The following is a 24,064-nucleotide window of genomic DNA, read 5'->3' on the forward strand; positions in this document are numbered from 1 at the left end:
CAGCGCCCTTCATCCCTTGTCGACGCCCCTTCAGAGGGCTAGTCTGGGGAACGCGGAATGCGGCGTTCCCTTCCTCGGGGTCTGGCCTCCAAGTAGCTTTCAGCACAAACAGGACAAGCGTTGATTAATTGTTGCCAGGAGCGCGCAGATCTTCCATTGCAGCGACACCAAACGCTCCCGCGGGCTGAAGGGGAAGGCAGGTGGAGGCGGCAGGGCGCCCCGCATTCCAGCTCTTTTCACACATGCAAATGGGCTTGCCTGGCCCCAGGCTGGCCCGGCGTCGTGCCAATGGAAGTGCACACACGACCCCGTTGCAAATGAAAGAGAAACGGAAGCAGCCGATTGCCCGCTAATTCCCTGGCACGGAAAGGCTGCGATGACCCCGCTGACCGGGCACGCAGCCGGTCCCCGCCCCCGTGCTGCGAGGGGGGCTTCGAGCTGCGCCCGGGGGGCTGCGAGAGGCCGCCTGCTCGAGCCTCGACTGAGCTTGGGTTCCGTTCAGACCGGGGGTGGGCGGGCTGTTCCCTCGCCCCTCCCTCCAGCGCGCGGGGGCGGCGATTGCCGGCGCCGGGATCCTCCGGGCCTCTTCGGCAACGAACGCTCCGGAGGGGGGCGGAAGGGCCCGTCTGAAGCCGCCAGCCCGGCCGGCCCCTCCCTTCTGCTCCCCTCCTGTCGGCATTCGCCAGGCCAGCGCGGGAGGGCCTTGCCTGGGCCCGGCTCAGCAGTCCGGAGCTCCGGAGGGGGGGCTGGGCGAGCCAACATGGGCCTGGGAAGCCGGGCTCTGGCCGTCGAGGCGCTCCCGTCGTTCCCTCACCCATCTCCCCGCCGCCAAATAATGCGACGCCGCGGGAAGCGGCTCGGGCGGGTTGGCCGGCGAGACATCCCCGCCGGCTCCGGCCTCTGGCACGGGCGCTGCCCCCTGCCCGCCGTCGGTCGCTCCGAAAGTGCCACGGGGGGGGGGGCTAAGTTTGCACACAGCCGCCCCGCAGGCCGGCCGCGATCGCCGCAGGGAGAGAGGCGCGGAGTGGGCGCCGCGAGGCCCAAAGCCCCTCCGCGGCCTGGCCCCGGGCGGGAACGCCCTCCCCGCTCCAGCGCCGCCGGGGCCCCCGCGCGCTCCTCTCGCGCCCGCATTGCCTTTGGCCGCCAGGGCGGTTCCGGGGCTCTCCGGCGGGTCGGTCGGTGGGAGGCGCCGAGGGCGCAGGAGTCCTGCGGCCGCTCGTGGGGACGAGCCCCTTCGGGCAGCGCACTCCGTGGGGCCGGCCCTCGAGGTGCGCGCTTGGCCCCGGGCCGCGGCTCCCCGTCCCCCGCTGCCGCCGAGCTCGAAGACCAGCAGCCGCGGGACGGCGCTGCCTCTGGGGGGGGGGGATCCCCTCCTCGCCGGGGTTCGCCTTCCACGCTCGCCTCTCGGGCCTTCGGCGCGGCCCCGGCACAGGCAGGCGGGCGGGCTCTGCAGCAGCACCGGCGCCTGGCCCGGCTCTCGCATTCCCTGCCGGCTCCAAAGCGCCGCCGCTCCGGCACCTTCTTCCCGCGCGCCCACCAAGACCGTGTAGCCCGGCGCCCGCTTCGCCCGCGGCCCCGACCGGCCTGGCGGGCCAGCCACAGAGCAGCGGCCGAGGCCTGCCCTCCCCCGGCGCTGCCGACCGGGTTCTTATTGGGGCTGCTTCAGGCCCGGGGCCGCCCAGCGAGGGGCTTCCGAGCTCCGGCCACCCGTTCCTCTGAGCGTGGCCAGAGAGCCCCTGGAGGGCGCGCCGGAGGGAGCGGCGTTTCCTCACCAGGCGCCACCCCCCCTCCGGACCTCCGTGCCGGGAATTGTGCCCGGGCGGGGGGGGGTTCAAACCGGCCCCTGGGACCGGGGGGTGGGGTAGGAGGCTGCGGGGAAGGATTCCGTCGCCGAGCAGCACGGGGAGCCCGCAGCTCCCGGGCGGCGCCCCCAGCCCCGTCAGGCAGCCTCGCAGCCGTCGGCTGGGGGTGGCTCGGCTCGGCCCTGCCCTTCCCGCTGGCGGGCCGGGCGAGGGGCGGGCCGGGGCGGGGCCCGTGGAGCCCCGCCCGCCGGAGCCTCACCTGCGCGGCCGCTTTAAAGGCGCCGGCGGGCCGGGCGGGGCCGGAGGCAGCAGGCGGGCGCGCCGGAGAAGAGGCCGAGCGCGCTTGGCCGGACGCGGCGATGGGTCTGCAGCGGGGGCGCTGCCTCTTCCTCGGCCTCGGCCTCCTCTGGCTCCAGGTGCGCGCCGACGGGGCGGCTCTTCCCCTCCGCGGCCGGGGGCTGGGCGGGCGCCTGCTGACCCCTTCCCTTTCTCCGCCTCAGGTGGCCGCTGTGCGCCAAGACCCCGCGCCCCGCTGTGGCTCCGGCTTCGCCTCGGGCTGCTGCACCTTCGAGGTGGCCCACGAGGACCTGCCTCGAGGCCAAGTCTTGGGCCAAGGTAAGGCGGTGGGGGGCGTCGAAGACCCCCCCGAGGCCGGGGCGGCTGCGAGGTTCCGCCGGGGCTCCGACCGGCCCTCTTCCCGCTTGGCGCTTCCTCGGTGCTGGGGGCGAAGGCGCTCCTCCTCCGCCTCCGGGCTTAGGCGCCGTGGGGTCAGTCTCCCGGGGCTGGGGCTGCCGGCTCTCCCGCGGGGCGGGGGCGGGGGGGGGTGCTGCTTTCCTGCTCCCTCCAGGAGAGCGAGCGCCTTTGCCTGGCGCCCTCCTGGCTTGGCCGGTGCTAGCTTTGGGGGGGGGGCCCTCCGGGCTTCCTTCCCCTTGCTTTGGTGGGAGAGCCATCTTTGCACGGTGGAAGGCAGGGCTGCTGGTGGATTGGGAGGGGTTGGGGCCAAGCGGCCAGTTGGCAGGGCGGCCGTGCACGTGAATGCCTTGAATGGGGCGTGGGGGGGGGCTCCTTGGCCAAGGGCTCCGGGTGCTGCCCTGCATTCCAGCCGGCGACCTCCTTGCAAATCCAGCTGGCGGGTGGGGATGGCCCTAGGGGAAGGGGGAGAGCGGCTGCCCCTGCGGCTGTTTTGTGAGCCTGTGCCCTTGGGGCGAGGTGGTTGTGGCTTAGCCTTCTGGGGCCTGCTGTGCTGGGGTGGGGGCTGAGTTGGCATCCAGACTGCTAGCCAGGGTCTCTCTCCTGGTCCCTGTGTGTGGAACAGAGGCTGGTTTGTCTCCTTTCTCTGGCACCCTTGCCAGGAACTGGCATCTACTTAACTCTGTGTGACAGTTATTAAAATCCTCCCCCCCCCATGCAGGGGGAGATCCCAGAACTGCCTTTCTTGTTATGACTGACCCATCCTCTTCTGCCCCCCTTCCCTCCACCTGCTTGAAAGTCGGGAATTATAATTGTGGGGTGAGCACGCGGCCGGAAGCGTCTCTCCCTCCCAGGCCTGGCACCTGACTGGGCTGCCGTGGTTTGGCCAGACTTTCTGTGCTTGGAAGCATCCTGCTCAGCCAGCCGTGGCCCAATCCAGCCTGCACAAAGGCTTCTCTGGCTTGGGTCCAAAGCCCATTACAGTCCTGGCGTCCTCGGTCAGGACGTGAACTTCCTGTCTCATCTGCAGCGAGTGGCAGCCTGGCAGGCGTCTTTGGGTGCTCCCTCTTCCCAGGTGTGCCAGCAGCTGAGTTTCCCCCAGGGGGGGCAATTACTGGGTGGCAGCATCTCAAGATGAAAGGGCAGCGGGGACTGGCAGGGCCCCCAAGGGAGAGCAGGCAGGCAGGCCGGCCTTGTGATTTTCCTGAAGAGGAGGGGTTTCTGGAGTCCTGACTCCTCTCTCAAAATGGGCTAGTGAGGAGCTGTGCCGCCTTCTCTGTAGTCACTCTAATGCCCATCTGAGGCAGAGCGCTTGCAAGCCCTCTCGGAAGGGTTGCTTGGCCTCTGGTTGCATGGCAAACTGCTGGTGCCAGCTATCAAGGGTGTGTGTGTGTGTGGAGGAGAGGCCTGGGTGTTGCTGGGGCCAGAGTTTTCCTGCTGTTTCCTGGAGTGCTGGGTGGGGGGTGAGCTCTTGGAGGGGCCTCCTGCTCTGCTTGCCTCTTGCTCTTGTCCAGCTGGACTCCCTGCAGCAGAGGGGCTTTGAGATAAGAGGCCCAGAGCTGCTGAATTCCAGGCAGGCTGGAGAAAGGGAAGGGGGGGGTGGAGATGGGCTTCCCCAGTTCCCTGCTGAGACTGGGCCAGAAAGTGGAGAGCAGCGCCCAGTGCTGCAGCGCCTGTTGCCTGGGACAGAACTGCTCTCTTTTGGCAGAGGGACAGCCATTCTAGCACATTTCAGCTCAGCTAGAGAGCCACAGCAGGGCCTGGTCATGCTGGGAGGTTAAGGGCTGCCATCCTGGTTGTTGTGCTGCATGAATTACTCCAGTGGCTGTGTGTTCACACGTGCTCAAAAGTGGAGTCTGTGTTCAGAGCAAAAGGTCTGGTTGAGACGCATGGAGCAGCTTGGTTTTCTCTCCAGAAGCCTCTGGGGTCAAGGGATGTGCTGCCTATGTACACAGGGACCCTTGGCCATTGAACGCTGCCTTGTGCAGGGACGGGGGGGGGGGGGGCGGGGAGGGCAGCATCCTTCTCGTCCCATCCTCCCAGCTCTGGGATGGGCGGAAGCCTTTTCCAGTAATGGCTGCTGGGTTGAGCACTGCTAATGGCTGTGGTACTTAGCAGATCCCATTAAGTGGTGAGCAGTCAGAGTTGGCTTCGACCTCAGAACCTTTCTTGCTTGCTGGGCGGGGGTGGGGGTGGGTGGGAACGAGTTGGAAAAATCAGTTGTTGTTGGAAGGAAGCCGGGGTGGTCTGGGGGAGGCCTGTGACTCCCGGCAGCCACTGGTCTTGCTAGCTGGAGGGGGGCAGCAAGAGGAGCTGCTGGGAACTTGCTTGTGGAAAGAGAGTCTTGAGCAACTCCCTGCCCCCTGCAAACTGCCAGGGTGGGGCTCTTGCGCCTTTCAGAACAGCACGGAGTCCACTGCAGGCTTCGTCCTTGACTGGCATTTGGTGGGAGTCTGTTGCGTTTGGGACGCAGGGCCTGTAGGTGCCTGGATCCTGGAGCAGAACTCATGAACCCCCCCGCCCCCCCCGCCCAACAGGGAAGTTCTCCTCTGGCATTTCAGCTGCTGTTTGGCCCAGTAAATAACTTGCTTGAAGCTGCCCATTCGAGGGACCCCCTTTCTGAGAATCCCTCTCCTGCTTGTGGTTATGGTGGGCACTTTATGCTCTCCCTGCAGGGCTGGTTTTGTCTGTGTGTGTGCGTGTGTATGTATGCACATTGTTGCTGATAGATGTGATTCTTGTAGGCAGGTCATTCTAGGAGAGAGCTGCGTTAGTCTGATGTGCCAAACACAACAGAGGGGTTTGGGGAGGTGGTCCTAGATGAATCCGCCCTGGCTGTTCTAGTTGCCCCTTTCTTGCTCACCCGTGACCCCGTGGGTATGCCCTGCGGCTGCTGGAGCAAAGCTTTAGCATTACTGTCTGTTGCACACCAGGTTATAGAATGATGCCTATCCTGTACTTGCCACCTGATGGCCAGTTGAGCTTGCCCTTATTAGCCAAAAGAGGGAGCGGGCCCTGAAAGCAGCTCATTTGCATGTATTTCTCATCTTGGTTGAGGCTGAAGTAGCAACATGCCCAGCGTCTCTTGTATACAGGGGATCCAGGGAACGAGTCCCCTCTCTGGCATAGCTAAGCTTGCCAGAGAACTGGATGGTTCCGGACGCTGGCCCTTCTGCCCCAGCCGGCTCCCTGGCACACTGCCGATCTGTGAAGCATTCCTCTCCCAGCCCCCAGCCCTCTTGGTTGCAGGGCTTGGGAAGAGGGCGGGCAGAATAGAACAGCCTCTGCTGGCTGGGAAGCGAAGCCTGCCTGATGCTGCGAAGGGGCTTTTCTGCCACGGGCTGGGATGCTTCTAGAGCTCATAAACCACATCAGAGAACAGGGAAAGCGCAGCCGTGACTCTTTCCTGGAAGACTGCAGAAGAGGCGTCTTGACGGCATGCAGCTTCGGAGCAGAGCTAGTGCACAGGCCCGGGGGGGGGTGAGCCCTCTCTGGGGGCTTCCTTGCCAAGGGAGAGAAAACCAGAGGGGTCGTTGCTCCACATCTTGGCTGGAGTTGGTTTAGCTGGGAAGAAATAAGCCTCACTGCAGGCGCACTCCATGGCTTGCCTCTAAGAAGCCTCTGGAAATGATGTGGCCGGCTGCCCGGTAACTGTCTCTGAGCCCCCCAGTTGGGTTCCAGACCCAGTCCAGCATCCTGGTTATGCCCTCTAAAGCCTCCTATGGGCTGGGTCCAGGATTCCTCAAAGCCCCGCCCCCGTCAGTCTGCCCATAGCTTTTGGGACCTCTGGAATGGCTGCCTGCAGTGTCCCACTTGGGAGGTGGCAGCACAGGGTGGGCCAGAGCTGTCCTGGGGGCAGCATCGCGAAACCCACCCCTCCAAGCCCTTCTGGTTTTTGAGGTTGGAGAGGAGGGAGGGTTAGACGAAAAGGAGTGGAGCTTCGGGTTCCCGTTGCTCTTCTGGCTGGTTTGGGACTGGGTGATAAGTTGATTGGATTGTGTGAGTAAAGACATTACGGTGGTTTTTTTTTAAATGACTCCATTGTAAGCCACTCTATGGGCTGATTGTGTTCAAAAAAAGGACTTTACCAAAAGGTTAAACTATTCAATAAATGTTTTGCTTTTGTAGGTTACAGACTTAAGCCCAGAGATTAAGCTGTGTGTGTGTGTGTGTGTGTGTTGGCGTGTGTGTGTCTGGATCCGCCTGACTCATGGAGAGCTTAAGATGGGCCAGACATGCGCTGCCGGACGCCTCCGCTCTCATTCTTAGTAGCTGTTCCCACCGCACGGGTCTTTGCTTGCTTTGTGTTGCAAGCCAGGCTGTTCGTATTCTCAACTTGCCTGTGGCTGGAATTAATTTCTTCATCTCTTTCCTGCCTTTCCCCTCAGGGGGGACCTAAGCCAGCTTATGTTCTCCTGCCCTCCATTTTAGCCTCACAACAGCCCTGTGAGGTAGGTTAGGCTAAGGCTGTGAGCGTCCCAGCAAGCTTCCATGGCGGAGCTGGGATTTGAACCGGAGTCTCCCACATCTTAATCTGACACTCTAACTGCTGCGCCACACTTGGGTTTCTAGTGGTGGCTTCTACCCCATCATCCATTGCAGGGGGGGGGTAAGCCTCCATGCTACAAGGTCCTTTCCCTCCTCAAACCCCACTTTCTCCAGGTTTCACCCTCCAGATCTCCAGGAATTTCCCAACTTGGAGCTGGCAACCCTAGCTGGGTTTCTGCTTGTGGGGCCAGGCCGTAGGAGCTCAGTGGGCCCCTCTGGAGGGCTTGGCTGCTGCCAGGGCAGAGCAAAGGTGCCTGAGGCTGGATTTCTCCTGCTGCTCTGCATGTGGAATAAAGGCTCCCCCTCCGCGCTGTGTAAACAGTTCAAGGGCTCCCTTACTGAGTGCCCCCTGAGCCTCCGGCCGTTAAAGGGCAAACACGACCCCTCCCCTTGCAAGATGCTATCTCAAATCCCAAGGCAGAGTCTAATGTTTCCTGGCGGATTCCTTATCAGAGGTGCATTCCAATCTCTCTTCTCCAAACTCCTGCCCCTCAATTAGGGAACTTGTTCACACATGAGCTGAGACAGGTCGGAGGATGGCTTGTCCAGATAACAATTGCTTATGCCTTGAGGGCTTAAATAAAAATGGACTTTGAGCAGCAGATGGCTTCCAGCAAAACTAGGCACTGCCTAGTTAAGTGGGTGGTGGGGGGGAACACTTCTCTCCTTTGGGATAAGACTTAAGTTGTTGTTTGGAGCCTTTCCTTGCAGGGCTCAGATCCAGGTCTGGCTAATGGTGCCTCCTCTCCCCGCTCCCCCAGTTCATTTCGAAGACTGCACGGGATGGAAGCTGGCACTGTACAGCACAGAGGATGCCAACTTCAGGGTGCTGGCAGACGGAACACTTCTGGTGAAGCACCACACGAAGCTCCGTGGGGAAGCGAGGACCTTCGTGGTGCATGCCTGGGATTCCGCGGGCACCAAATCCTCAGCCTTGGTTACTGTGAGGAACAAAAGCCATCGTTCTCCAAAGGTAACCTGCAGAGCACCTGGCGGGCCTCCGGGGAGCGAGGCTGCCATGGCAACCTTTGTGCCTCAGTAGGCTGTTGTGGTGGAAACGATGCTGAGGGGCCAGGCTGTCCCTCTGCAGGTAGGAAACACCTCTCTGAGGAGGGGCTGCCTCTGCCTGAAGCCAGGGGGAGGGTTCTTCCTGTGGCAGAAATAGCTCTGGTTTCCCCAGCCTCGGAGACGGGGCTCCTGCGCGGCTGCTGGGACTTCCTTCGGGGATACCCAGCAAGGCACTGGCAGTGTGGTGTATCAAGTCCCAGGGCTCCCTGGTTCCGCAGGCACCATCACGCCAACCGTTCTGTCTTGCGGGGCCGAGGGATGAGCCAATGATAGTCCGGGAAAGGCACAAATTGGCATTGCGCTAGATTGGTCTTGCCAGCCTGCCAGAGGCCTGTGGGTCATTGAATTAAAATGCATTACGCTGCTGGTTTTTAAGATGTTAATAGAGAACACTATCAAAAAGAGTCCAGTAGCACCTTTAAGACTAACCAATTTTATTTTAGCATAAGCTTTCGAGAATCAAGTTCTCTTCTTCAGATGCCTGATACAGAGAACACTAGACACTCCAGAGGCTGCCTGTGAAAAAATTTTCACACAACTGAGAATCCATCAGAATACTAATATCGTGCTTTGGGGGGCTGAAAACTTTTTGAGATGGGCTTAAAAGTTTTTCATTCCGTCGCTTCCATTCAAAGTCTCCCAGTGTGGTGGTTCTTCCTTGTTGGGCGCCTTGGCAAGATCTGCCCTAGCCCCTTCTGTCTCGGTCCCCAGGCGCAGCCCCTGTCTAATGTGAGAAGCCCCCTGCCCCCGCCCCCCATGCTCCTGGTATTCCAACATGCTTGCTTCGTACGAACCTGCTCAGTTGCAACATCGGCCAGGAACAAAGTGCCAAGTTCTGCAGCTTCAGGGTGGCTTGAAGGAAAAGATGGGTGTGGGAGAGTCAAGGCCCTGGGGGGAGAGGGGGTGGGGGTCTCTCGGAGGCTGCGCCCAGGGTCCTGGCATTGGAAACTTCAAACCAACCTCTTCCCATCCAAGTCCCTAGTATTTTTATTTATTTATTTTATTTTATTTGGATTTCTATTCCACCCTCCCCATGAAGGGCTCAGGATTACAGCATATTAAACACATTAAAATTAATTTATACAGTTAAAACCATAAATAGATTGTTAAAAAAATATTATATATTTGCATATAAAATATACATTCAGATGGCGGCAATCAATAGGAGCAGAAACAGCTTGACACAGTAAGGTGGTGGACAACCTTAGTAGGGAGGGGTTCAGATTTCATACTTCTCCATTTTTTCAGCTGGTGGAGGCCAGGCCCGACCTCAGCCATATGCCTGGCGGAACATCTCCGTCTTACAGGCCCAGCGAAATGATAACACATCCTGCCATGCCCTGGTCTCGGTGGACAGAGAGTTCCACCAGGCTGGGGCCTGGACCGAGAAAGCCCCGGCTCTGGTTGAAGTCAGGCGGGCCTCCTTGGGGCCAGGGACCACCAATAGATGTTTCTCTCCCGATCGGAGCGTCCTCCGGGGCGCACATGGGGAGAGGCGGTCTCACGGATACTCTGGTCCCCGTCTGCATAGGGCTTCATAGGTTAATGCCAAAACCTTGAACCTGATCCGGTACTCCACTGGCAGCCAATGCAGGGGGGAGTTTGTGGACTGTGGAACAGGAAGTGCTCCCTGGAAGCTCCTTCGGGGGCTGTTTTGGCGACAGCTGCTGCATCTGCTGCTTGTGGCTTTATCACGAGAATGAGGAATTCCAGGCCCCTTTGTTATGGTGCCAGCATCGGCTGGGCTGAGAACTGTTTGTGCCAGGGCAGGCGGGGCCTGTTGCCAAAGCCGACGCTCCTGACCTTTGGCAGAGCGCTGGCTCTCCCGGGGAGACTGGATAGGGAACGTCCCAATAGGCAGCCTCTAAAGACCGGGTCCAGTCTGGGGAGTCCTTGATCTGTCCGTAATGACCTGTGCGCACTCTTGGTGCCTTCTGCACTGCTTGTGGGTTGCATGTCGCTTTCTAGTCCTGTTTCAAGCAACTGGGTTCAGCGGGCTACGGGAGCCAGGTGAAGACGGTGGCGCACTCCCATTAGACAGTTTTCTGCAAGGAAGATTCTGACCTTTTCCAGGGGGAGCCTGATCCTGCCAGCCAAGCAGAGGAGCCAAAGCGTCCAGTGGCCGAATCTGTCCTGAAGCGGCAGAAGCGGGATTGGGTGATCCCGCCCATAAGAGTTCCTGAAAACGAGAGGGGCCCTTTCCCGAAGAAGCTGGTCCAGGTACTGCCGTTACCCTGAATCAGCCCCGTCTGGTGGGGGGGGGGGAGGTGTTGCTTGCAGGTCTTCGTGGCGTGAAAGGGCAGAGCCCTTCTTTCTCTCCTGAGCAGCAGAGGAAAGGATGGGTGGTGGCGCCTTTCTGACAAAGGCCTTCTTTGCGTTCTGCAATCAGCAGCCCTTTTTGGAAAGGGGGAGGGAGTTGTGGCTTAGCGGAAGGGCCCCTGCTTAGCTTCCAAGTTTTTCCCAGTTCAGTCCATCCCATTTACAAAGATCGTGGGGAGGGCAGGTACTAGGAATAGACTCTTTCTACCAGAGCCCCTGGGGAGACAATAGTGGGGGGGGGGGAACGTGGACGCCTGATGCTGAGAAGAGAAGAAGGCAGCTTCACGTGCCCAGAGGGGGCCTCTGCCTGGTTTGCAACAGCTCCTGTCTTTGCTTCCCCGGCTTCAGATCAAATCCAACAGGGATAAACTAAACAAGATCTTCTACAGCATCACTGGGCAGGGAGCAGATGCGCCTCCGGAGGGAGTCTTCACCATTGAGAAAGAGACGGGTTGGATGAAAGTGACGCAGCCGCTGGACAGAGAAGCAACCGACAAATACCACGTAGGACTGCGCCCCCCCCCGCCCCCCCTTGGGGTCGCTTGTAGAGCTGAAGAGCCAGGCTCCTGCTGGTCGGCAGGACGTGTACCCCTGCATTTCACGGGGGGGGGGGGCGAGCTAGGGAGGAACTCTGTTCCTAGCTGGGGGTGACAGAGGAGGGGCGCCTCTTGGAGTGCAGGAGCACTTTCCATGTTGCCTGTCCTCCCCTGCAGCTTTTTTCGCATGCTGTGTCTGAAAATGGAAAGCCCGTGGAAGAACCGATGGAGATAATAGTCACGGTAACAGACCAAAATGACAACAAGCCCCAGTTCACCACGGAGGTCTTCAGGGGGTCTGTCTTGGAAGGAGCAACACCTGGTAAGGGGGGTGGAGTTGGGGATGGGGAGAAAGTTGGCGCATCAAGAAGGGGGCTGGAGAAAGGCTAGAAAGACCACCCCACGTTCTGTCCCTGCAAACTCTGTTAGGACTTAGCTTCTGACATGCTTTGAAGGATTTTTAAAATTTGATTTACATTACTTATAGTTCACCTTTTCCTTTGGAACTCTAGGCAGGTTCCACAGTGTAAGTCAATAGGATCAATAGCTGGAACATTCAATACACAATACAACAGGGGGTGGACATGTTACTGAAATGTGTAAGTTGTTGCAAGCAATGGACAAATACCATGTAAGATGGCGCCCCCCCCCCCTTGGGGTCTCTTACAACCGGGCTGCTAAAAGGCAGATTTCCCTTTCACTCCATGCTTCCAGGTAAGTGAAGATGCTGCTCCTTTTCAGTGGCTTGGAGTGCACATGGACCAGGGGGGTCTTTTCCTAGAGATGGAGATAGCGAGATACTTCCTTGCTCCAGCATCCCTTACGGTAGCTATGAGGCTTTCCCTTTCTTCAGAGTCCTGCAGGAGATGAGGAAAGGAATTGCTGAAGGTTTGTTCAACGATACAGTGGCATGTTGGGCCAAAGACCCTGGAAGCAAATGTTCTGTCTGCCCTGCTGGGTGTAAGGAGGAGGCAGCCCGGGGAAGGCTGAAGAAACTCCCTGTTGCTCTTGGTCGCCAAGCCGAGCCGTAGCAATCCAGTGCTTGGGAAGCAGGAGCCGAAGCGGTGGGTGAAGGGGACCGGCAAAGATACGGTTTTCTGCTTCTCTGTGCTCTGGCAGATTCATCACTCAGAGCCAAGCTAGAAGTGATGAATTACTACATGATCGAGTGGAGTGCAAGTGAACGGAGGAGGGGGGGAGACGTGAGTCTGTTCACTTGCCATTCAAGGGTAATTCGCCACTTCTAGCTTGGCCCTCAGGGCCAGGGCACACATTTAGCTTGCAGAATATCCCTGGTTCGGTTGCTGCCACCTGCAGTTCAAAGTACTCCGCTAGCAGGGCTTGGAGCCCGGCAGTCTCTGTGGCATCAGCTGCTGCCGGTCACAGCAGGCAAAGCTGGCTCGACGGGCTGGTGGTCTGACTGGGTGTCTGCCGCATGTTGCATGCTCTTCTCCACCCCCAGGGACCTCTGTGATGCAAGTCACTGCCACAGATGCCGACGATGCCGTGGAGACCTACAATGGGGTGGTTGCTTACTCCATCCTAAGCCAAGTGCCTGGCAAACCCGAGAAGCAGATGTTCGCCATCAACAGGGAGACGGGCTCAATCAGTGTGATTGCCAGTGGCCTGGACAGAGAGGTGAGTTGTCCTGGGGGAGGGGGGTCTCCTCTGTGGTCATGGCTGATGGCACTGACCCTGCCTGGGCACTCATCTTCTCCCGGTAGGTGCCTGCTTGCCAACTTGGATCAGCTGGCAAACGCTTCCTGGCCACTCCATTTGATGCCCACGTGTGGCTGGCTTCTCCCGGGGCAACTTTCTCTTGCCGTGGCAGCCCCTGCTTTCTGAGCAGCCTGCTGCCCTCTTGCCTCGAGTCTGAAGAAGGGGAGCTCTGACCCTCGAAGCTTCCACCCGGGAAAGTCTTGAGGGTCTCTAAGGGGCCGCTGGACTCAAATCCCGCTGTTCTACCACAGGCCAACATGGCTGCCCACCTAAACTATCCCTGTTGCTTTGTCGAAGGCTTTCACGGCCGGAGAACTATGGTTGTTGTGGGTTTTCCGGGCTGTATTGCCGTGGTCTGTGACTGTGACACTGAGAGATCTCTGTCTTTTGGTGCTACACCTCTGAAGATGCCAGCCACAGCTGCTGGTGAAACGTCAGGAACTACAATGCCAAGACCACGGCAATACAGCCCGGAAAACCCACAACAACCATTATCCCTGTTGCCTTTGCCGGGCTTACGAGAGGGTTACGTGCTCAACATGAGTTGGAGCCCGAGAGGTGACCTGCTCTGAAGGGCGCTACTTTAATTCAAGCCATGACTCTTGTGAAGTGGCTGAGTAGTTTGTTAAATTGCTGGTTTATCACAAACTGCTTCAAACCACAGGAAGAGACAGGATATAAATGTTAAATAGGTGACCCGGTTTTGACTGGGAAGTGTAGCTGCTTTGCTTGCTGGATCCCAAATCTTGGGTGTTGCTGCTCCGTGGAGGCTTCCCAGCTGCAGGATGCTAGACGCACCTTCCCGCAGGGGCAGGGCTGCGGCTCAGTCCTTGAGCCTCTGTTTGGCATGTGGAAGGGCCTGGGTTCAGTTCCCAGCATCTCTACTTAAGAGCATTAGTCATAATGTTGAGAGACCCTCCCTCTGAGACCCTGAACAGCCGCTGCCCATCAGGGGAGATAAGGCAGGCCAAGAGTCGCTGGAAAACTGCTTCGAGTATCGTTGTGACTTCATGTTAAAGAGGCTGGAAAATTTGCTTTGGCTTGGAGGGGCAGATGGGCTGTCCCTTGGGCCAATGAGAACCTCTGTGATGGATGGATTGTGAACTTTGGCATATAGGAAGACAAGTGCCTGTCCTCTCCAGAGCCTCTGCCTGCCCATGGGTAGTGCTAACTGGAATATCTTCCTCTTCCAGAGAGTGAAGGAATACACACTCACCCTGCAAGCGGCTGACTTGAATGGCACAGGACTGACCAGCACAGCATCTGCGGTGATAGAAATCGAGGACGCCAATGACAACGCCCCCCAGTTCAGCCCCCCCGTGGTAATGGGCCGTCTTCCTTGGAGCATCTGCGTGTGTCTGCTTCTAAAGATGGTGCTGCAGCCATCCTCTGCCGGCTAAGGGCTGCTGTGGCAGTTAAGGCAATACTCCCAAGGCCTGGCTCTTGACGGCCTGGATCTTGACAGCCAAGGCATTGCACAGGGCTGAGCTTGCCAAGTGGGGTGGGGGTGGGCTGGATGGGGCAAGTGCCCCTCTAGGGGCCTGGGTGGATCCAGAGCAGGGGAGTAAGAGGCGATGCCCCAAAGGCCAAACAGCCTTCCTTTATATCCTCCCTGGCTGAGCACAACTTTGCCCCAGGTGCTGATGTTTAACACCTTATTGCTAATTTTGTGGCAGACAATACTGTAAAACTGCTCTTTCATCCAATGTCTGTTGCAGACCTATGGCTGCTGTTGGTTTTGTGTCTTAACCGGGGGCTTCTCTGGCAGTAATTGCCCTGCGTAGGGTATGTAAACATTAGTTAATGGAGCAATTGCATTCTTTGCAGTACACAGCAGAGGTGGCAGAGAACGAAGCCAACCTGGAGGTGGTGAGGCTGTCGGTAACAGACATGGATGAGGCCGGCTCACCTGCATGGCGCGCCGTGTACAAGATCGTGCGTGGCAATGACGGGGGCTACTTCCGAGTATCGACTGATTCAGAGAGCAATGAAGGCATTGTGGAAACAGCCAGAGTAGGTGTTGGGCTTGCACTCTTACAAGTTCAACAAAACAGTTCTCTGTGCTCCATCTTGAGCAGTTCCCAAAGGGCACAGAGGGGGCCCTTTGCTCTGTACCACCAGTGGTGGTGCTGCAGCCCTGGAACAGCTTCTGCTGTTTGTGTTCGGAGGGCAGCCCCAGCAAAGTTGGATTCCCAGGCCTGACCATGTGCGTCTTTCCTCCCTCCCCAGGGCTTGGACTTTGAAGCAAGGAAACAGTTTGTGCTGCAGGTCGCAGTCACCAATGAAGTCCCCTTTGCGGTGAAGCTTCCGACTTCCACAGCAACCGTGACTGTCAGCGTGAGGGACGTGAATGAGGCGCCAATCTTCGATCCTCGGGTCCGGATGGCAGAAGTCTCGGAGGATGTCCCCCTCGGACATGAAGTCATGGTGTGCACAGCGCAGGACCCAGACAAAATGCAATCCCAGAAAATCAAGTAAGTCATTCTGCTGTTGTCGGGCTGGAAATGTGATTGGTTTAATTCATAGAAGAGGAAGTGTTGGGCTGCTTTGACACAGGCATTTCTCCGGGTGTGGGATGCAGGAGGCTTCTGAAAGAAATGGGAGCATCCACACAACATCTTGCTCGTTGGGAGCTCTGAAGCTTAAAAGGGGAATTAAAGCAACCCACTTTGGATTTGATCTGAAGGGCCCATGGGAGGATTCAGTGCGGTGTGGGCCCTGTGGCCGTCGCCACAGAGCTGAGCTCCACTTGCCTAATGGCCGGGGGTGGGGGCTTCATCCCCCCCCCACTTCTACTGGGCTTCATCCCACGCCCCCCACTTAAAGTCATTGTTCTGCTTTCCTTGGTGAGTCAAACTGTAGCAGGGAAAAGGGGACCAGGAGGATTGCTGAGGACTGGTGTGGCTGCTGTCTGCCCTCCTCCTAGATGGGGCGGGGGCAAGGGAGTGGGGGGGGCAGCCGTGGAGTGGGTGCTGCCCCTGTGCCACATGTCCTGGCCTGCACGTGAGCCCCTTCTCATGCCTCTGAGTAGAGAGACCCATGGTCTGCTGCCACAGAACTGTTCTGGGGTCCCTTAAGACTGCCAAGTCTTTATTCTAGCACTAGGTTTCAAGGACTAGAACTCGCTTCTTTAGATGCCTCTGTAGATGGATGTATTTGCCAGGCTATGAAGAAAAATTATAAACTGTAGGATCAAAGGGGCTGGAAATACATGGTGAAACATAATTACATAAACTTGGATCTTCCAGTTTTGCTTGGCTAGTTAATGGTTAAGATGGCCGAGCCATCCCTTGTGCTTGCTAATTTAGACTTCAGGAGATGTTATCAAACTTCTTGATGAATACTAATTAATAAGCATCATGCCGGAGCCTCCTTAGGAAGTTCTCTTGCTGGCTTACAGGTCAGCTGTAATGCGTCCTGAAGGATTCATGTTGAGCATTGTGGGGGATTAAAATAACCAAGCAACCAAATAATGGAACACACAGTCAAGTCCCAAAGTGCTTAGGAGAAGTGGCAGAGCACAAGCCATGCCCAGAAGAGAAGGGGACACCACTGGCTGTTAACCTACAGCTCTAGGCTCAGACCGGTCCAGTGCCTCTTGGGCGACCTGCAGCATGTCCTGGGAAGTGAGTTTTCTCTCTCAGGCGGCACATCTGTTTCACATACAGAATGTCCCAGGTTTGATCCAGTAGCAAGTGATGTGAAAGGCCTCTGTCCAAGCCCCTGGAGAATTGATGCCAGTTGGAGAAGAAGAGACTAAGTGGGATAGACAGAGGGCCTACTCTGGAGAAGGCAGCTTCATGTGCCCCCACCCCCAGTCTAAAATGGCGTTCCTAACAGACAAAACCAAGGACCAGCCCCGATGGTCCTGTGCCCATATCTCTGTGCCCATAGCTATTTGGGCCTCACTCTTTCTGGATCTGATACTGACAGTTCCAGAGCAGTTAGCTGTGTTAGTCTGCAGTAGCAAAATAGCAAAGAGTCCAGTAGCACCCTTAAGACTAACCAACTTTATTGTGGCATAACTGACAGTAACATGAAGAGAGTTGTGGCTCTCGAAAGCTTATGCTACAATAAAGTTGCATCTGACGAAGAGAGCTGTGGTTCTCGAAAGCTTATGCTACAATATTGACAGCGTGTCATCTTACCACCAGCTGAAGGAAGGGCCGTGCTCACTGGGGCCAGTCTCGGTGCAGAAGGATCAGTAGACCCAAATCTGACAGAAGACAACTTTCAGAAACTGCTGCCTTCTAGCCCGGAGGTCCCTAACGCCGCTGCGCTTGCGCTGTTTTCTGAAACTAGAGAAGGCTTGAGTGGGCAGCACCCCAAAATGGCTGCCATGGGGTGCTGGGCCCTGTTGCAAAACCTGGGGAGGCTGCAAGCCCTGATGGAGGCTGTTTCTAAAAGGGTACGCCATGCAGACACAGAGGTGATGTCCCCAAGCTCTTCTGAAGCACCTCCTACTGCCGTGTAATGGAGAGGCATCAGGACTGGCTCCCTGCTTTGGGGGAGAAGACAGCGGGTGCCAGGAAAACAGTCCCTGGAAGCTTATGCTAACAGGGTGGCAGTTCAGCTAAAGTTAAATCACTCAGTGGCCGTTCTGGTTGGGAAGGCAGTGGAGCTGGGCTGGGACTGACAAGCTGCCGCATGGAGCCCCAGGACTGGGTTTTGGCGCTGTGCAACGTCCCTTCACCATCTGGTGCTGTCCCATAATGAATGGCATCCTGGACTCTTTTGAGGCAGGGCTGTCTTGAAAGAGGGCTGTGAAACAATCTCTCCTAATGGACTGGCTTGCAAAGCACAAATGTGGCAGAACTTCAAGAGTGATACGGCACTGAGTTTCATAGCAAGCAGCACCTTCAGCTGATATGGGGGTTGGTTAAATCAAAATGGTATCTGAGCTGCTTCCAACCCACCCCACCCCACCCCCAGATCCTTCTGGCCGCTTCAGCAATTGCATCCTCCAGCAGAGAAAAGACTGTGTGGGTCTGTCCTTGAGGAAAGATTAAAGGGAAGCCGAGCCCTGCTCTCAAAGATAAGGGCAGGCTGGGAGGGGGTCACCTGAGCAGATGCAGTGGTTGTGAAATGGGGGCTGGGCTGACCTGGACTGAGCCACTCGGGCAAGGTGCTGATGGTGTTAGGGGTCCCCTCTGCATCTCCCGCAGAACACAGGCCTTGAGGGGCCCCTGATGTCTGCCGGAGTCACCGTGCTCCCGTGGGCCATAAGCCATCATGAAACAGGCTCTCCTAGGCACTGTGATGGCAGCTGCTGTGTGTCATGTACTAAAATTCTGGGGAAATATTTTTGTACCACTAAGCTCTTTATACCCTGCCTCTCCTTATGGTTCAGAGTGACTAAGTGCTCACACACAGGGAAGTGAAGGCAGCTGTGCTGGGTAGCTAGCAAGATGCAGCTGGCCTCCCCAGCTTCCCACAAGCGATCTGCCATTTGCCCCTCCGTTATGGAAGATAGAAGCCCAGGGGGGCTGGACCTCGTCTCCTCCGACTGTGCATTCCAGCCCTGTTTGTGCGCTGCTGGGGGCATCCCTGGGGGCCCCTGGCTGCCGCCTGCCAGCGCCCTTCTCCCACTTCCTCTCTCTGCTGGGGGTTAAGTGTCTCCCTTCCTTCCAGGTACTTCATGGAGAAGGACAGAGCCGGCTGGCTGTCAATCGACCCAGAAAGTGGCATCGTCGCCACCAAGGCGGCCTTGGACCGAGAGTCCTACCTGGTGAAGAACAACAGCTATGTGGCCGTTGTGCTGGCAGTGGATGACGGTAGGGGCTGGGAAGGAGGTGGGGCTGAGAGCCAGGCCTGGTCACTGTCCTTTGCCGGGGAGGGGAGGGAATCAAACGGCCCATTGTTGGGCAGAGGGAACAGCCTGATCGTCACTGCCCGCGTGAGGGGCGCATGGCTGCGGAACTGCCCTCCCTTGCAGGCTGTCACGAGAAGCCACATTCCAGTCCAATTAAGCAGGGGAGATAAAAATTCTTCCCTCCTCTCCAGATCTCTTAAAAACAACATTCTGGGTGGCCCTCAGTTGGGCCTTGCTGGAAAAAGAACTGAAGGGTCCCTCCTCCTCTCTACAGCTGGAGCGGTGCTGGAAGGGCTGGCTTGGCTGGGTATCCCCCTCACCCTTCCACATCAACAGCACCGTTAGGCCTCTGGCGGGAAGAAGGGGGCAGAGGTGAGAAGTGGGCCTACCCGTGACATTGTGCACACTGGCGGTGAATGGATGAAGCAGGGGCTGGTTGGCTTCTCGGCCTTGCATCTGTCTTGAGCAGCACACAACACTCTGGAACAACCAAAGCAAATGAACGCATCTTAGCCAGGGTAGCTGGAGCATTGCTTTTCATGTTTGCCTATTATTTGAAAAATGAAAGACGCACAGAACAGGTAGTCAAAATAAGTGGCAGAAACAGAGCCGGCACAACTGAACTCTTGGTGCATGAACTCATTTGTGCGTTTCCTTCCAGATTCTGTAGTTGTACTTGGAATGTAGTGGGGCTTTTTTTGCCAAGAGTAATATATGAATAGGAAACGGGCGATCTCAGGAGTGAGGCAGACGGTCTGGAGGCCGGGAGGGGGTAGCCCTTCAGGACCAGGGGGCGCTACCCTTTGTACACTGGAGTTCAGGCAAGAATCAGCTGCACTAGGAACCTTCAATCTCCTTCCTCTTTCCAAAACAGGAACCCCACCAGCCACCGGTACAGGCACCCTCCTGCTTACTCTGCTGGACGTGAATGACAACGGCCCTGAACTTGAACACCCAGAGATCATAGTCTGCAATAGCCAGCCTGAGACCCAACATCTGCGTATCTTGGACAAAGACCAGCCCCCCAACACCTTTCCGTTCCGTGCAAAGCTCACAAATAACTCTGCTGAAAACTGGGCTGTGGAAATGGATGCCACAGGTGGGTGAGTGCTGCCTGGAGGGTTGCCTTCCGTGGCACGTGCCAGGCCAGGAGTCGCTTCTTTCTGCCAGCAATGCAACTCTCCCCTTTCTCTCTGCCCGCCTTCTGCCAACAGCAGGGTTGTCATGTTCGTTTGCCTCTGGCCACCGTTTGCGCTTTTAAGGCACAGCCGCCTGCCTTGGTGTACTCTGGTCCTTCGGTCCGCTCCTTGAAGAGAGCTGGGGTAGGCCTTGTGCTGCTTCCTAGCTGCTGCCAGGCTTGCTCTCCAGCCGCCCAGAGCACAGCTATTCACACATACACACACACACATTCCTGCATGACATTTTGCTTCAGTATGATGCCCATGACTGTGCTGTGGGGTGGAGACTGGCAAGGCTTCCCCAGGATGTCGGGACAGTTAGAGGGAGTTGGTGGGTCGGGCCTGAGCAGGGCCACCCATCAAGGGGTGGGAGGTTGGGAACTCCCCCTGTGATGGTTCTCCTCTCCCTGACGGTCAGGCCCTGGCTGTGTTTGCAGGGGAAACGGCGCTGGTGAGGCTGCTGCAGCCCTTGAAGCAGGGCGTCCACAACGTTTACCTCCAGCTCCTTGACAGCCAGGGCAAGGACCAGCGGACGGTCCTCAAGGCCACCGTGTGTGAGTGCGAGGGGCCGGTTGAGCAGTGCCCAGAGCAGCAGGTGGCTGTCGTTGGGGCTCCCGTAATCCTCGCTATCTTGGGATCCATTCTGGCTCTGCTGAGTGAGTGTGCAGGCTGCTTCCCTACCCTGGGAGAATATATATAGGGGGATGTGGATAGGGGAGGAAGGGAGGGCTTAGTCACTGGCGCCGCCAGTGTGCTTCAAGCGCAAGAGCCAAGCTCCATGCTAACGTGGCGGGGGGAACCCGTGGGTGGGGAGGGCCCCAGAGCCACAATGGGTGCCTCTTCAACATGACTGGGCTCGTCATTCCTGCGCCCCCCCCAAACTTCCCCTGCAGCGCTGAAGGCTAGAAAAGGGGTTCCTTTCCGATCTTCTGGAGTTCTGCCTGTGCTGTTAGGATACGTGCAAGATTCTGCACTCCTCGCTGCAGAGTGCTGGGGAGACTCCGGGTGCTGCCTCTGGTGACTCCTTCCCCAAGAAGGGAAAGCCAGCACCGTCAGCCAGTGTCGAGAGTGCCGGGCATTCCCGCTAAAGGCTGCTCGGTGCCTGCCCAGCTGCCCCCTGAGTCACGCTGGTCTCTCCTAGTCATCTTGCTGCTGCTGCTGCTCTTTGTGAGGAGGAGGAAGGTGGTGAAGGAGCCGTTGCTGCTCCCAGAAGACGACACTCGGGACAACATCTTCTACTATGGCGAAGAGGGAGGCGGCGAGGAAGACCAGGTGGGTGTGCCTCCTGGCAAGGCGGCCGCGGGCGTTGCTGGCCCTGTTGCAGAGGATGCCGCCTTCCCTGCCGCTCCCCGCAGATCGGGCCGCGAGAGACCTCCGCCACCTTCCCTGGGTCTCTTCTCCGTGGCGCTGGCATGGCCAGGAGTGGTGCCCCGTGCAGTTTCCCTTGGGTTGACTGGCCACTTGCTGATTGCGAGGCGGAGAGGCGGCCCGGAAGGAGTTCTGCCCCCAGGTCCAGCAGGAGGCTTTTGCCATCCCCCAAAGCCATCTTTGGGTTCCTTTCTGAGTCTTGCCGCTGAGCTCTGGCCTGGCCTGCTGGGGAGCAGCTCCAGTAGCTGTTTGGCACACGCTACCCTCCCCAACCCCCCCCCCCCCCCGTGATTGGCCTGGTCTGCCGTGCAGGCCCCTCCTCACCCCGGCCGTCCTCTCTCTCAAAGGACTATGATCTCGGCCAGCTTCACAGAGGCTTGGATGCCCGTCCAGAAGTTGTCCTCCGCAACGATGTTGTGCCCACTCTGCTGCCCGCTCCACAGTACCACCCACGCCCCACAAACCCTGATGAAATTGGCAACTTCATCCATGAGGTAAGTAAGGTGGCAAGAGGACAGGTCCCGGTGAGGTCCCTGCTGTCGATTGGCAGCTCCCTTCCCCAACTCCGCAGTCTGAGATCCTGGGATTTTCAAGCCATGCTTTTAAAATTTAAAGTTTCCCTTCCTTTCAATAAAGGGGATGAAGATGCGGCTTACGAGGTTTGGTGGGAGGTTTGGTGTTCTTGATGGGAAAGGGGGATTCCCCCAATTCCTGGTGTGAGGGGGAGGTATTTCGTTGGCCCGCGCGATGGCATGGCCACTCCTAGCCCTGCCCTACAGGGGTTTGGCCTGGGTGGGAATGCCACTCGTCTCGCTGCTGATGGCAGGCACCCAGCCACACCCTTCTTGTTCTGCTGCCGCAAGCATTTGCTTGGGGATCCTGGCTGGAGTGTCTGGGCCCCTCTAGGGAAATGGGAGTCTTGGCTTCCTGGGCTCTGGGAGCTGAAATGCCTCCCTGCTCGACTGGGGCGTCCTTGGGGCAGTTGAACACCACAGAAAGGGCTGTGCAGGCTGGCCTTTGTTCCGGGGCTTGGCGGTTAGCCTCGGCTGCTGCTGCTGCTCCATCTGTGCTGCCCACCTGGCTTGCTGGTAAGGCCAATAATCTCAAGCTTCCCTCGATAATCTCAAGCTTCCCTCGCTCCTGCTGCAGAACTTGAAGGCGGCTGACATGGACCCCACGGCACCCCCCTACGACTCACTGCTGGTGTTTGACTACGAGGGCAGCGGCTCTGAGGCCGCCTCGCTCAGCTCCATCGAGTCCTCCAGCTCGGATCGGGACCAGGATTATGACTACTTGAATGATTGGGGCAGCCGGTTCAAGAGGCTGGCCGACATGTATGGGGGAGGAGTGGACAACTAAGGCAGGTGCATGGATCCTGCACTGGAGAGGCCGAATGGGCCTGGCTGCTTCCGCCCCGTCTCCTTTCCAGCAAGGGTTGTGCTGGCTGCTGTATGCCAAAACTCCTGCGTCTCCTCCTGCAGTGGTTGGGCCCTCGTGGCTTCCCAAGGCTGCCGAGCCTGCCGCCGCCTCCTCCTCCTACACTGCCTTCCGGAACGTGCCTTGTGGGGCCTTTGGGTCAGACCACCGCACAATGACCTGCCCCAGTGCCTCTCGAGAGACTCCCTCCCTGGCCAAGGGACCTGTTGGCAGGGAGCAGCCCCCCCCTCCCCAGATCGCCTCTGCCTGGTTCTTGCCACCTGGGCTGCCCCTGTGCGCCGTGCAAGATGCAAGGATGAAATTGGGAGGGGGAGTGGGGAGGCAGTCCTGCCAAGCCTCCTCTAGCTGCCCCTCCCTCCCCAATTTGCTCAGCCCCACAAGTGCTGGCAGCCCTCCTGGAAATGGTTTGCCTCTTTTTAAAAAATATCTTAAATGTTCATAGGTCTCTTTTTGTATGGTGTGGAAAGTAGAATTGATGATAAGCTAGAGATCTTGACAATCAGGGTGTAAAGTTTTAATAAAGATTTTTCTTTTTTTTTAAATTTGGTATGATGTGTGTGTTTACCCTGAGCAGGCCTAGGTTAAGGGCTGGGAGATGAGAAGGTGAAACTTGACCAGGAGACGCTGTCTGTGGCTGGAGTTGCGGGTCCCGCTTCCAGCTGCTGTGACCGGCAGGCAGGCAGGTCTCCAGTGGGTGACTTGCGCTGGTACCCTGGAACGGCCTTGTGACTCTGAAGCCTTCAGAAGCCAAGCGGCTGCTCTGTTGCAGTGCTGAAAAGGTGGTGCTACTGGGCAGCCTGAGTCCTCCCACCCCTGCTCTGAGCAGCTGGGATGGGGCACAAGCTAGGCAGCCGCAAGAGTGCGTTTCTGGAAGAAGCCCCTCCCCCTAGAGCGCCACTGTGCCGTTCCTCCTCTCTGCACCCCCCTCCTCTAACCAGCCTCCCCGAAGCAGCCAGCAGGCAAGGTTGTTTTTTCCCAAAACAAACCAGCCAAGGGCAGAGCTTTCTCAAGCCTGGGCAGAAGTAAGCAGCAGAAATGCTCCCTCCCCCTCACCAGTCCTGAAAAGCCACAAGGTGCTGCAGCCTTAGAGGAAGCAGCTGCTCCGTAATCCTTGGGCAGCAGCCGGGCCTGACCTCGGATTATGTCGCTTGCAGGACGGTGGGGTTGGGGGTGCAGGAAAGATTTTGCACGGGTGTTTGGCAGACCCAATTGACTTGGGAGCAGCCCGCAATGCTTAGAATCGGTTAAGTGCTGCAGGCTTCCTGCAATAGGAAAGGATTTTGGCCGGCGGGCTGAGGGCAGGCACTTGCAGGAGCCTTCAGGGAGCCTCCGCCAGCCAGAGGCCAGTACTGCCCCAGTGCTCTGGCTCTGTTCCTTCGTCTAGTTCTCCAGTTTAGAGAAACCCTCCTGGGGCTCTTCACAATCCATCCTGAATAATTTGGTGTACTTTCCTGGATTATTGTTATTTATAGCCCACGTTTCTCACAGTGTAAATCAATATGATGAAGGACCGGGACCTTCAAATAGACAGTACAACAGGGCATAGATTGGATTTCCGGCTTGTTTTCAATTTTTTCCCGAGCTGAT

The 24,064-nt window shown here is 57.8% G+C and overlaps 1 protein-coding gene across 1 annotated transcript; it reads left to right on the forward strand.

Annotated features, from left to right (window-relative positions):
- The first annotated feature begins 2,119 nt into the window (after window positions 1-2,119).
- LOC129344031 (B-cadherin-like) lies at window positions 2,120-22,990 on the forward strand. Its single transcript, XM_055000500.1, has 16 exons — window positions 2,120-2,218; window positions 2,303-2,417; window positions 7,802-8,013; window positions 10,182-10,328; window positions 10,776-10,931; window positions 11,141-11,285; window positions 12,426-12,601; window positions 13,876-14,004; window positions 14,510-14,695; window positions 14,912-15,156; window positions 18,314-18,456; window positions 19,369-19,593; window positions 20,110-20,328; window positions 20,814-20,944; window positions 21,388-21,534; window positions 22,190-22,990. Exons 1-16 carry the CDS (start codon window positions 2,162-2,164, stop codon window positions 22,397-22,399), a joined length of 2,643 nt encoding a protein of 880 aa, XP_054856475.1. The 5' UTR covers window positions 2,120-2,161; the 3' UTR covers window positions 22,400-22,990.
- The last annotated feature ends 1,074 nt before the right edge of the window (window positions 22,991-24,064 follow it).

This window comes from Eublepharis macularius, chromosome 16 (genome assembly GCF_028583425.1).
Source record: "Eublepharis macularius isolate TG4126 chromosome 16, MPM_Emac_v1.0, whole genome shotgun sequence".
Taxonomy (NCBI): domain Eukaryota; kingdom Metazoa; phylum Chordata; class Lepidosauria; order Squamata; family Eublepharidae; genus Eublepharis; species Eublepharis macularius.

What these genes read in the sequence shown, in the direction of transcription:
- LOC129344031 (XM_055000500.1), top strand. Translation starts at nt 2,162, where the DNA reads ATGGGTCTGCAGCGGGGGCGCTGCCTCTTCCTCGGCCTCGGCCTCCTC. An exon ending in CCCAGTTCAGCCCCCCCGTG is followed by an intron (nt 14,005 to 14,509) that starts GTAATGGGCCGT and finishes CATTCTTTGCAG; the next exon opens with TACACAGCAGAGGTGGCAGA. An exon ending in ATGCAATCCCAGAAAATCAA is followed by an intron (nt 15,157 to 18,313) that starts GTAAGTCATTCT and finishes CCTTCCTTCCAG; the next exon opens with GTACTTCATGGAGAAGGACA.